General features: G+C 46.2%; 4 protein-coding genes across 4 annotated transcripts; 2 read left to right on the plus strand and 2 right to left on the minus strand.

Moving 5' to 3' along the window:
* Positions 1-55: 55 nt before the first annotated feature.
* On the minus strand, positions 56-1,241 carry FOBCDRAFT_259592 (L-asparaginase II; the record flags this gene model as incomplete). The annotated part of the gene is made up of 1 exon (XM_031179280.3): positions 56-1,241. The coding sequence occupies one exon, from the start codon at positions 1,239-1,241 to the stop codon at positions 156-158; it is 1,086 nt and encodes a 361-aa protein (XP_031045167.2). The 3' UTR covers positions 56-155.
* Positions 1,242-2,682: 1,441 nt separating this feature from the next.
* On the plus strand, positions 2,683-3,582 carry FOBCDRAFT_220679 (uncharacterized protein). The gene is made up of 2 exons (XM_059609564.1): positions 2,683-2,946; positions 2,996-3,582. Exons 1-2 carry the CDS (start codon positions 2,932-2,934, stop codon positions 3,347-3,349), a joined length of 369 nt encoding a protein of 122 aa, XP_059467077.1. The 5' UTR covers positions 2,683-2,931; the 3' UTR covers positions 3,350-3,582.
* A 3,390-nt stretch (positions 3,583-6,972) lies between these two features.
* FOBCDRAFT_29152 (uncharacterized protein) lies at positions 6,973-8,522 on the minus strand. The gene is made up of 2 exons (XM_031179278.3): positions 8,076-8,522; positions 6,973-8,022 (listed from the first exon to the last, which is right to left on the minus strand). Exons 1-2 carry the CDS (start codon positions 8,463-8,465, stop codon positions 7,135-7,137), a joined length of 1,278 nt encoding a protein of 425 aa, XP_031045165.2. The 5' UTR covers positions 8,466-8,522; the 3' UTR covers positions 6,973-7,134.
* Positions 8,523-9,466: 944 nt separating this feature from the next.
* Positions 9,467-10,731, plus strand: FOBCDRAFT_220683 (uncharacterized protein). The gene is made up of 4 exons (XM_031179276.3): positions 9,467-9,981; positions 10,071-10,151; positions 10,209-10,333; positions 10,386-10,731. The coding sequence occupies exons 1-4, from the start codon at positions 9,965-9,967 to the stop codon at positions 10,523-10,525; spliced, it is 363 nt and encodes a 120-aa protein (XP_031045163.1). The 5' UTR covers positions 9,467-9,964; the 3' UTR covers positions 10,526-10,731.
* Positions 10,732-11,661: the final 930 nt, after the last annotated feature.

An 11,661-nucleotide genomic window follows, 5' to 3' on the forward strand; every position in this document is an offset into this window, starting at 1 on the left:
AGACCAGTGTACGCTTGTCGACTAACATGACCCTTGCACTTGAAATTTAGTCCCGGGATATTCATTTACCACCAATCAGCATTCACCTTGTGACTTGTTCAATATCAATTCCTCCCAACACAATATCTTCATTGCCTGCCGAGATACCCAGAGCTCTAGTCCACTCTATCCCCGAATGGTCGTACTTTGAAATTGAACCTCACACGCCCTGTTACTTCATTCATGGTATTCCTCCGCTGAAGATGATGAAAACCATCTAGTCTCCCTCTTTGCTCCGGGGTACCGATTCCTAGCTGTTCGAGAATCTCTGGAACAACCGCATAGAGGATCTCAAGATTACCGTCCTCGATCTTTGCGGCTATTCCAAGTCCCCCTTTCGCCCCAAGGCGCCGAGTATCTTCTGACTCTCGAACGCCTATTCCATAAGACGCATCAGCACCAACTTTGCCAAACAGTTGCCCTTGATAGCTCTGCATGAGCACTGTACAGAAACGTCCTGTTCCGCCAACTTGCTCTGGATGCTTCGTCATGGCGTTGAATATACGTGCGAAATTTTGGGTTCTTTGACTCGTCGGTGACGATGCCTCGACAGCGTCCGCGGCATCGGCGAAGGTTGCATATTTTTGTGCGAGATAGAATAGAGGATATGCTGGTGCTGGAAGATTGCATCCATCAACACCCCATTCCACTTGCTTCGGATCATGTGCCAGGTCGTCGACGACTCTTTTGACTTCAAGCTGCATAGGATGGTCCGGCAGATGATAGTCTTTGACATCAGCTCCCAACGCTTCAGCACCGGCCATCATGGCAACATGCTTCCCGGAGCAATTATTGCAGATTCCCGTTGGCTCAAACCCAGTCTTTATCCACTCACGGTTCACCTCTTCAGAAACTGCAGGATGACCGCCACATCGAAGATCATCTTCCTCTGCTTTAATCCTGCTCAGCATGTTCTTGGCGCGCGCGATGTGAAAATCTTCACTTGAGTGCGAGGCACACATGAGAGCAAGGTCAGTCTCATCGAATCCAAATTTATCAACTGCACCAGTCTCGATCACAGCTACGGCTTGGGCAGGCTTGGCTGCGGATCGCGAATGGGTAACACGAGAAGGGTTCCCAGCTGAGAAGAGGATATTACCCTCTGTATCCGTTACGGCGATGTGTACACCGTGCGTGTTTTCGATAATGCCTCCTCGATCGGTGACAACGCAATCTCGGTCAAGCAGAGTAGTTCGAGTCATGTTGAGTTCAAGTATGGTAAGCTGATGGAGTCTGTCCTGTAAAGCGAGTTGGGGTTCTGATAGGAATCTTTGTGAGTCTGTCACAGCAATTGAGCTAAAAAAGGCTTCTGTTCCCTTTATAAGGCGTTGTTTTTACGTCTCCCTCTAAGATACTACTGAAATTTCATTAGATCAATGCAGTGAGACGTCTCATACAACGACGATCTCAACAAGGTGAGTCAAACTTGCCCCAAAAAAATTGTAGTTCATCCAATAAGCCCGCCGCCATGCATTACAACGTGAGTCAGAGAGTCAGATGCCCCAGGATTGTTTATCTCTCGTAGCAAGGTTATAAGAACAAACTTTGCAGTGAAAGGAAGGTGAGCTGCAAAGCAACTCAGAGTAGCACCAACAATGGCACAATCAATTAAGCGACTCTCGGATTATTACCCGATTCAGTATCTATACAGAACTCAACGGTCAGACCCCCGCATCTTGGCGTGTTGGTTTCAGAATCAACAGCACACTCGCATAAATGCTTATGAGTATTCTTTGAAATTGATGGAGCTGAGTTTTGACAAAGTTCTTCGATAATCATACTGTGATGACATGTTGGCGAACTTCGTTGGCTCCCAAACATGCCGGTAACTGTAAGGTATACCTTCAAGGCAAGACAGTCGAGTAGCTCTTCTCATACTGAGACAGATCAACATGCTTATCATGTAATTTCAGGGATCAAACATCTGTATTGGCGAGTTTTTTTTTTTTTTTTTTTTTTTTGCACTGAGAGTAAGAGACTTGACAGTTCAATATTCTTCTCCTTTGTGATGGTTGGAGGTTTCCAGTAATAATCATGGCAAGACATTGGTTATGCGTCGATTCTTTTTGTAAGGCATATCGCTTTGAGCAAACACTCTATTGAGATATTCTCTAAACTGAGCTAACAGAGATCCCAACCAAGTAGCTGAATCTGGACTCCGGGACCTACAACTTGAGCTCGTCGTGATATTGATACCTTTTCTTCATACTTGGTAACTGAAGCTCATTAGACAAAGCAGTTGACTATTACCCATAGAGCATTTGCGCTAGACTTAACATGTTATACAAGTTTTAGAAGACTTTCGTATGTGATTGGTGCTTGCGTTTTCAGAAGCTCTTGCTTAAACCTCGGTTGCAGTATGAAGTCTTGACTTGACATACCTAACCTCCAGGGGATCTGGATAGGATATACGAGCTCCCCACGTGACCTACACCAAAAACGACCAAGAGAACAATACAATTGTTAACAGGTCCAATTATTACAAGGGAGGAACATGCATTTATTTCATATGCCAAGGAAAGCTACGTTATGGCATCTGAAAGCGAGGTCTTGTTTCATGTATTACCCTACATACCAGCCACATCATTACGTCACAGCACCCTTGACGTCGCACCCCCTGTAAGTTCTGAGGTCAAGAACTTGATTCTAGCGGTAAATCATGGCAGCGTCGCTATTATGACGATGTGCACGTCAGCCTCTTTCCAATCTCGATGATGGATCCTGTTTGCATTTGCGGAGAAAGGAGAAATCAGGAAATCGGCTTTGATTCTAGACATTTAAAAATATTCTATCTTCTGGTGGAGTTTTTCTGTATCCTTCTCTCTACATCTTCATTCCAACACTTTCTTCCCTCCTCCCATTTACACTTTGATCTTATTCCCGGGCCGCAATATGTCGTCATCATCCGTATGTACCCAGGTATACTTACTGGTAGCTCAATCACTAACACCACCAGGCTGAGCAAAGAAGCGATCTCGAGGAGGAGCAGCTCGAGCAGGAGAAGCCCGTGCGAAAGACAAAGACCAAGAAGCAAAAGTCCGAGCGACGCAAGCGACGCGCCCGATTCGAAGACTACGATGACGAGCAGGACAACAGCCAGATGGCCCAAAGCAACTACAACGCTCAGCAGCAGCAGTTGCAGCAACAACAAATGCAGCAGCAACAACAACAGCAACAGATGCAACAGCAGCAGCAACAGGGTGGTGGTGGAAAGAGTGATGCCCTCTCCCTGCATCTTGAATTGAACCTTGAGATTGAGATTCAGCTTAAGGCGAGAATCCACGGTGATCTTACTCTTTGCTTGCTGTAAGTTGAACAACAATTATCGCCTTGATCATCGCTAACATTCTCAGGAACTAAATAACGACTATGACCTTTAGGTTGTTGTTCATATCGGAAAACAATGAACGACATATGACTTGGGTTGGCGGCGTTGGGGCTCCATTTGCACTTCCTTGGATATTTACACATATATGTTCAACAGTATTCTTTGACACATCTAAGACATTGTCTGTCTATTTTATATACTTATTACCATTTTGATCATCTTTTTGCCAGAAGCTAGTGACCGTTGAACGCCCGGACGTTGACTAGCCTTGAGATAGCCTCAGATTTGCGATGTTAGCTCTGAAATCATCGAAGGATCAGCTAGTGCTGCTAATCAAGGTCTGATCTTCAGGCCCATCGAAGTTCTAGCCAGACTGTACGTAGCCGCACAGCCACGTAAGCCTCCGTCATCTTGCACGCGACAACTCCACGCTCGCGTCACCGTGGTGTTTTACAACAGTGGGGATGCATCACCATCATCATCATTGATGCTGATAAGGATTAAGGTGAACAAACAGGAAACAATTCTATGCCTCGTCATATAATGATTTTACTACTACATGTTTTTAAGAGTGCACTTAAGGTTTAGAATTAACACTTACCTCCTTATCACCGTCAATATAGCTGCTCTATGTTATTATTGTAGCCCTTGTCTCTATCGAAAACATTTGACATACCCTGCACCACAAGCTCTGGTGCCATTGCCGAATCAATAGTGCTTGAGCACTGTTTCATTTCATTGATTTAACAACGATCATTTCAGTAGTCGGGAATCATTCTAGAGCGATGACAGGTTGCCTCGTGATGACCAATTTCAACAAGCCTCGCCCAGACGATGATTGGCTGATGGGTAGTTGAAGCTTATGGTATCTCAGTGAGATATCTCGTGTCAAGAACTCATTCTCAGCCGATGACTATCTTATGCGATCCTCTTCTGATCTAGGAGAATCTGTGGAAGAGGCCAGACTCCTAGATGATTTCTCGTAATCTCATATCTCGTGAAGGATCTCTGGGTCGTTCGACGACACAGCTGCTTCATTCATATCAAGAAAGCCACCCAAAGTTGCAATTCACAAACTCGAGTGACATCAAGCAGTCTTCGGCCGGATCTTTATACATTCTTAGACATAAAACTCATCTAGTACCCTCATGTTTAAGCCAAATGCTTGCCTTTTCAATTTTTGGGCTTTTCTTGAATGGCTTTTGAATACACAACACCTCAGTTGTCGTGTTTGTAAGCTCACATTGAAAGTTCACCATGAATTATTCCCGATTACGACATCAGATGACATATGCTTAGAGCATGTGTCTCTATTATCCAACTCTGTTTACACAACTTCAACTTCAGGTCTGTAGTTCATCCTAAGTTCAATCTTCAATGGCTAAACTGTAAGCTAAAGGTGTTCCCTGAGTCGAGACTCGTGGCCGAAAGTTTAACCTTGGCCCCTTCGTCATATCCTCAAGAGCGGTTGCATTTGAAGACGTATTCTATATATTCTCGCCTGTTTTAGGTGCTTCTGCATGTCTGTATCGATGAGCCTTAGAACGACACGGGAGGTATTCTCAGTCTGGTCATAAAACCAACTCCATATCAACGTCTCAACCATACCCGACCCCGTCTCTTACATTTACGCTGGCTGTATCATTCTAGTTCTGCATATTTGAGCCTCTTGCCTCAAAAGGATGTTTTGGCCTACGACAAGCTGGTGACGTTGTTCATTCTGTAATTAAACGATGTATGCAAAATTCATGGATAATGATTTGTAGTCACACAGGTTATAGTCAGGTTCGCCTCAGAGCTAACGCTCATTAGAGAGACATTGGCGTTATAAAAGGTCTAGGGAGTTGACGTCCGATAATAGACACGGAGTCCCTCCACGGCGAATATATTCAAACCATGATATGGTTCAAGGAGGTTCTAGAGAGGACTGTAATGGTTTCTGACGAGAAAAGGAGCATATAAAGTAACCTCAAAGTGTGAGCAGTTGGGCTCTTAGACTTGTAGCTCTCATCCTGCAACAGCCAAAGATGAATGGCGCACCAATAACCGAGGTAGACTTTCCAGGCGGCATTAATAAAAGAGGTTGGTATTGATCCAATATGCAGACAGGGTTGGCATGTGGAGTTTAATGCCAACGAAGTGTGGATATGCCGAAGCTGAATACGAAATGCTACTTCATATTTGCTTTTGTTGATTTCAGCGAACCAACCCTTGAACCAGTATCACGATCCAAGTATCCAGCAGCTGAATATCGAAACAACAAGGACTTATGATGGCCATGGATGCAGAAAACACGCATCTACTCCACGAATTTTCCAATGAAGGACCGGCAAGTGGAGGGAGAAGTGGGAAAATTGCCCATGTCTTGGACAAAGGCCCGGCTCATCTCCGCTGCTGCATGTCAAAAGGACCTGTCTCCGGCTCCGAGGCGGGATATTAATATGCATGTCAGAGCGGCTCTGCGGGTGCGGGATGAGATGGGCGACATCTGATCGAGTGCAAGTTGACAAATCGAGGCGGGTAGGAGATTAACGCCGACAAGGTTCAGCTGGGGCTGAGAGAGTGGATGAAGCTGTAACTTCAAATAGATCACGAGTAAGACAGTATCCACTCGTAGACGGGGAAACACCTTCTTTCTTTTCTTTTTGATGTTGAGCGCTGAGATATCAGTCAGACCCGTTCTCTCAACGTGCACTCTCATGGCGGAATATATCGGGTTCAAGGACAAATGTCTCACTTTCAGATGTCACGCATAACCGTCCGTCCGGAATTTATTCTGGAATCAAACCTGCCAGCGCAAACATGCACCGGATATGCGCGCAGCAGCACATCATTTCCGAATCTATTCCGATAGATCTCCCCAGATCCTAGTCCCTGTACTTGCTTCACCCCTGCTTCACGGTCTGGGGAAGAAATCTCAACATCCAATGGCGACGCCTTGTTCCAGAAGTAGGAGGGTTACATGATCTACCCTCCGTTGTCAGATTTTTAAGGTCGTAGCGGGATTCTAAGGGGTCGTGGAAGAAACACTTCGTTACCGATCTGCGAGACATGTTTTGTCGCGTGAGGTTTAATCTGAAACACAGTCACAGGAAATCGAAAGATTCTAGTATATCATCATATGTTTTCCCAATTTCCAAACAATTAGAGAAATCCATATGTTTTCAAATCTTCATCGAATCCTTCGGCTCAGTAGAGCATTTCTAAACTTCTCCGTGATACACATGATCTGACAGAGTGAGGCTTGCGAAACGGATGCTGCAACTCCTCCTGCAGCATGCATGCGCCCCCGGATTTTTTCTCAATGGCGCATGGCAACGAATACTTGTCCTTGCAGGATTATGCATTAAATCTGGTCCTTGTTCCCGGGGCGGTTGTGGCGGTTCTGAGGGCGACCGGATAGAAACCGGATGCATGGTCCTTATGCTAGACAGCTCATCAGTGACGTCTTACTGTAGAAATTATCATCAATTAACTTTGCAAGGATATCAATTAGGCTATGAAATCAATTGAGAATAAGTTTCATGGTTGGAGGCATCGCTTGCTGGTTAATTAGGCACTCGAAACGTGGATAAGGTTCTCAGATAACTCAAATCAATTTGACACTATCATTACAGTACATGCCCTAATGTTGGCCATAAGAATAACCGTAAATCCTCGAGTAGATCCAGTGTACATGATAGTTTCTTTCTCCGTAATATCATTGATCCCAAACGCCAGTGACCAAACGAATGTGAAAGCAATACCCTACCGAACAAAATGTTCTATCATGATGTAGCATCTTCAACAGTAGGCTTCCTATACGATCCCGCCTCACTCGTAGAATCGTTTTTCTTGTGATTCTTATCCTTCTCTTTCTCTGGCTCCCAAACTGAACTAGCAACTGTACCACCCTCGTCCCCAGTCAACTTCTTGGCCATTGAGAAGATAGAGAAGTCCTGGCTCAGACTCGTCAAAATACTTCCATCTGAACCTCCTTCACTCCTGGTTGGGCTATCAATATTTAGGCGGCTCAGGGCATCGGCGATGCGCTGGCGCTTAGCTTCCTTGGAGTCTGGATCCAGGAGCCCGTTCTTCTTCTGCTCAGGCTTATAAGCTGGGGAAGGTGGCTCAGCACCTGGATGACGGCCAGTTGCGACAAATGCAGCACGGTCGGCCTCGTCTTTGGCGGTTTGCTCTTTGTGCTGCTTCATCTTCTCATCCATGGTCATGGGCTGTTCAGGTTCTCCTGCAGGCTTGGGCTCCTTCTTCTCTCGCCTGGTGAGCTCTACTTCTAGCACGCGAGTACCCATGGCGACCTTTGACTTGAGGCCATCATCGTCGCGGTCGTAGTACAGAGCCCAGATGCCGGGGAGTTCTTCGACAGCGCAGAAGCCCTCCCAGCCCTCACAGGTCATGCGACGGTCTTGCTTGGTGCAGTCAAATGGACCAGTGATGTGACCCTCTGTATCGGCACGAACACCGTACTTGACTTCATATGTCTTCTTGTCAATGTAGATCCAGTTCAAGAAAGGAGGGTCATCACTGATAGTAGTGACGAGACCCTCGTACTCTGTGTCTGGGAAGGGGAGGAAGTATCCTGAAAAGGCGTAGCCTTTGCTGACATTGTTTTTAGAATCATGGTTGTATAGTGGGTGTTCATTGGCGATATAAAGCTGTTCTGATGTTAGCTATCATACTGCATAGCTTTAAAAGCACAAGGACTGACCTTTGAATCTTTCAAGACAACAAGTTTGTTGTTGATATCTCGAGATCTGATACTCGGCTTGACACAAGAGACAACCAAATTGCAGCGTCGGCCACGGTGTTCTTCGCGCTTTGTCTTTGCCTGAGACTGTCTGATAGCTTCTTGCGTACCCAGCATAGCTGGGCAGACAGTCAAAGCTAGAAGCATGGGTAAAGACATGATGACTTTCTGCGGGTCGTCTTTCTGGACAGCTTCCTTGAGCTTATCAACTTCTTCTAAGAGCTTCTGCTTGCACAAGCCGCCGAAGAGTTGCTGGAGTGTGCTTTGGGTCGAGTCTTGTTGGGATTGTGATGAGGAATCAACGTTGGGAGATGAAGATGCAGAGTTAACGTTTGGAGATGGGGACGACATTGAACGTCGTCGGACAAGTGGCGATATTCACGACGGCAAAAAATAATAGTAAACAAAACAGGGAATATTCTGAAAAATTATTGGGATGGGTTGAATGCGAGACACGCACAGAAGAAGGGGTGTGTTATTCCAGGATACTCTCAGTAATCTCTGAGCGAGATTATACAAAGTGGCAAGCTATATATCAGGTATTATCACATTGTACCTTAGCTGATTGTTCTGATCAGCTGAAGAGACACCCCGAGCCAAGAAATTTCAAAAACGCAAATCGGTTGTATAAACCAGGATGATGCGTGTCGGACATGTCGGACTGCCGGTGTTTCCCGACAGAATCATGCCATCCTTCGATCCGAGTGCTACAGTGTTGAAAAAACAAAGTTAATCGAAGGGGACCTGATCCCTGTATGTGTGATCGAGATTGGACAGAGGGACATGATGCGAAACATAACTCAAGCACGGATATCCCTGACTTCCCGTAAGCCACCCCCGTTTTAAACCCCGTCCTTAGAGGCTTAAATGCTTAGCTGGAGGGTGTTAAAGGACCCTTGTTGATGGGCTAGAGATTCTGCCACCCTTTTGAAGAAACGTTGTGTTTCGACGAATTGAGGTTATTTGACGTTAATTGAACGTATTTTGTTCATAAAACAGTCAATTTAGTATACTGCACGGTTACTGGAGCGAATAAGTTGTCTTGACAGAGTCAATTGGCCAACTGCCAGCAGTGTCTTCGTCATCTCAGTAGAGTCTGAGCACAATCAACAACTCCCGCTCTCCTTGTTTCCCCAGGACAACATCTGTAACTAGCGCCACCAGAGCACCTACCAACATCGGACGATATCGCGGGATACGATACGTGTCACTCCATAGCCCCTCTCTCGTTTCTACAGCACAAAAGTAACCCCGGTCTGTAACCGTGACGCTTCCATCTCAGCCCATTCTCCATACCGGATCTCAATACCCGTAACAGCTGGAAAGGCCCCTAGAAACCCAGACGTTCTCGAATCTGAAGATCTGCGGCTGAAGGCTTTCCCCCCGGGACCACCTTGTATGCGTCGTGGGGCACGACACCCCCAGAAAATGTCAATATCCACCGCAACGCAGATATACTTGTCAACCTAGAACCTAGGTAGGCAGCTAAGCGTGCATCAGTGTGAGACAGCATGTATGGGTTGACAGCTCATCAGCAGCCATTTTGAGTTGCCGGGTTCTGCTTGCCAGGCCCGGTCGACATTCTCGTCGTTCGTCGGGATGTTTCGCGTGCCAGGTTCCCTGCGACAGACAAGACACAGCTATCACGACTTGCACATTGAAGAATGTCACCCTTGACTGAGGCCAAATCGTGTATATAAGATGGCCTCTCCGTCGCCTTCAACTCAACTTTTCTCATCAGCACTCACCATCCAAACCATTCAACAATCATCTACTTGAGCCCCCAGCTCCGATCACCACTCCAAACACTCAACAACTTTTGACAAGTTTGTCCAATACAATCCAGCACAATGTCTGCCCCTACTTCGTAAGCATTCCCTTTTGCTTCATATCATCTTCACTCCCCTCAATGGCTCAGTCTCAACACCAATGGAGTCCTCACACTGACTAACTTAGCACCACTTCTCCCCCTCCCACTTCTGAGCTTCCCTTTGCCAATCTTCCCTCTTCTCCTGCTCCTGTTCGCAACTCTACCGCGTAAGCAACTCATCGTTCAGTTCTCAAGCAATAGCTAACATTCTTTGTCATTAATAGTCTGTCCAAGCCCGCCTACGCCTCCGACTCTGACTCCGATGGTCAGGCTCGAGGTGGTCGCCGCAGCCAGAAGCAGCAATTCGTTGTTCCTCTGCCCACCTCCACTGGTCTCTCCCAGCCTGCTGGTATGTAACTTACTCACCTGCCTTCATCTTTCCCCTACTCACACAGTCTTAGGTCAACTCCTCAAGGGTGCCACAGACGAGAACGGTGCTCAGAAGTCCGCTGCCCTCCTCGTGGGTATCAAGCTCGACCTTGAGGCCGAGGTTCACCTGACTGCCCGCGTCAAGGGTGACATCGTCGTCGGTCTTTACTAGACAAGTGTGGGTTCCAACACTGAGACTGTACTTGGCGGTTGGTCGCAGGATACGGCTGGTGGCCCATGTGATGATATAACAAGAATGGTGAACGCCCGAGCAATGCCCAACAATTGACGGGCTGTCAAAAACGGATGGGATTTCCTTTTTTCTGGACTAGCATATAAAACTTATGTAGCTTGGATAATGAAAACTCTTTGCTGCTGCATTTCTCTCTATCGTGCGCACTAACAGTGGTGACCCAAACTTGGCACCAGCCTTACATGGTTGTATATCTCCAAGAGTGCTAAGGCGACCCAGATCAGTTAGACGCTTTGATAAGTAGTATTAATTGGACTGTTTTAACAGAGGTAAGTAAAAAACTCTCAATATCGTGCCCATGTAAAGCCAAGCCTTTGTCTGCCCATAATGGCTCGTGTACCTGACACGTTTCCAGGGCCAGTATAGCGGGCCACCAGAAAAGGGTTGCATCGGGCCCTCCCGTCCAATTTTCCCAACGTTGATTGAGTGGGAATCAGGACTGCAGTGAATAATTCTCCGCGAAAGTCAGATCTATTGTGGTATTGTCACTGGCTGTGCCACGTCCCTACTTTTTCCCATAATAAAATTCGAGATAATTGCGGTCTGGGCTACAACTGGATTGTTTGTTGTCTCGAGTCCAACTCCTGTAAGAGAGAGATCTCAACAATTACATCATTAACTTGTTATTCATAACAAGCAGATCGGCACTCAATGAAGAATTTACAATATCGGATGAAATGATACTTCCAGTTAACAGTGGCGCTTGTTTTCTATTTCACCGAGGAGGCGTATTGTGCAGTTATTAATGATCCAATGAGTTGGAATGGTCTCAACCGCAAGGCAGTGACGTAAGGTGTCTGTCGTGGTAGTCGCCCGCGTACCTCGAAGTGTCTGCCATTCACTTGTCATGCACATCACAGTAGAACAATGCAATCCAAAAAAGGAAATAAATAAATAAACTCGGATGAAGCCTTCCTCCGATTTTATATTGGCTACATTGTTCATTACATGGACATTTCCATGCGCTTCTATTTAGTGTTTAACATCCCGGGTTATCCGATTGAACCGCACCATCTCCAAGAAGCAATTAATTCTGTGATGCGAGATCACATCCA

This window comes from Fusarium oxysporum, chromosome IV (genome assembly GCF_013085055.1).
Source record: "Fusarium oxysporum Fo47 chromosome IV, complete sequence".
Lineage (NCBI taxonomy): Eukaryota > Fungi > Ascomycota > Sordariomycetes > Hypocreales > Nectriaceae > Fusarium > Fusarium oxysporum.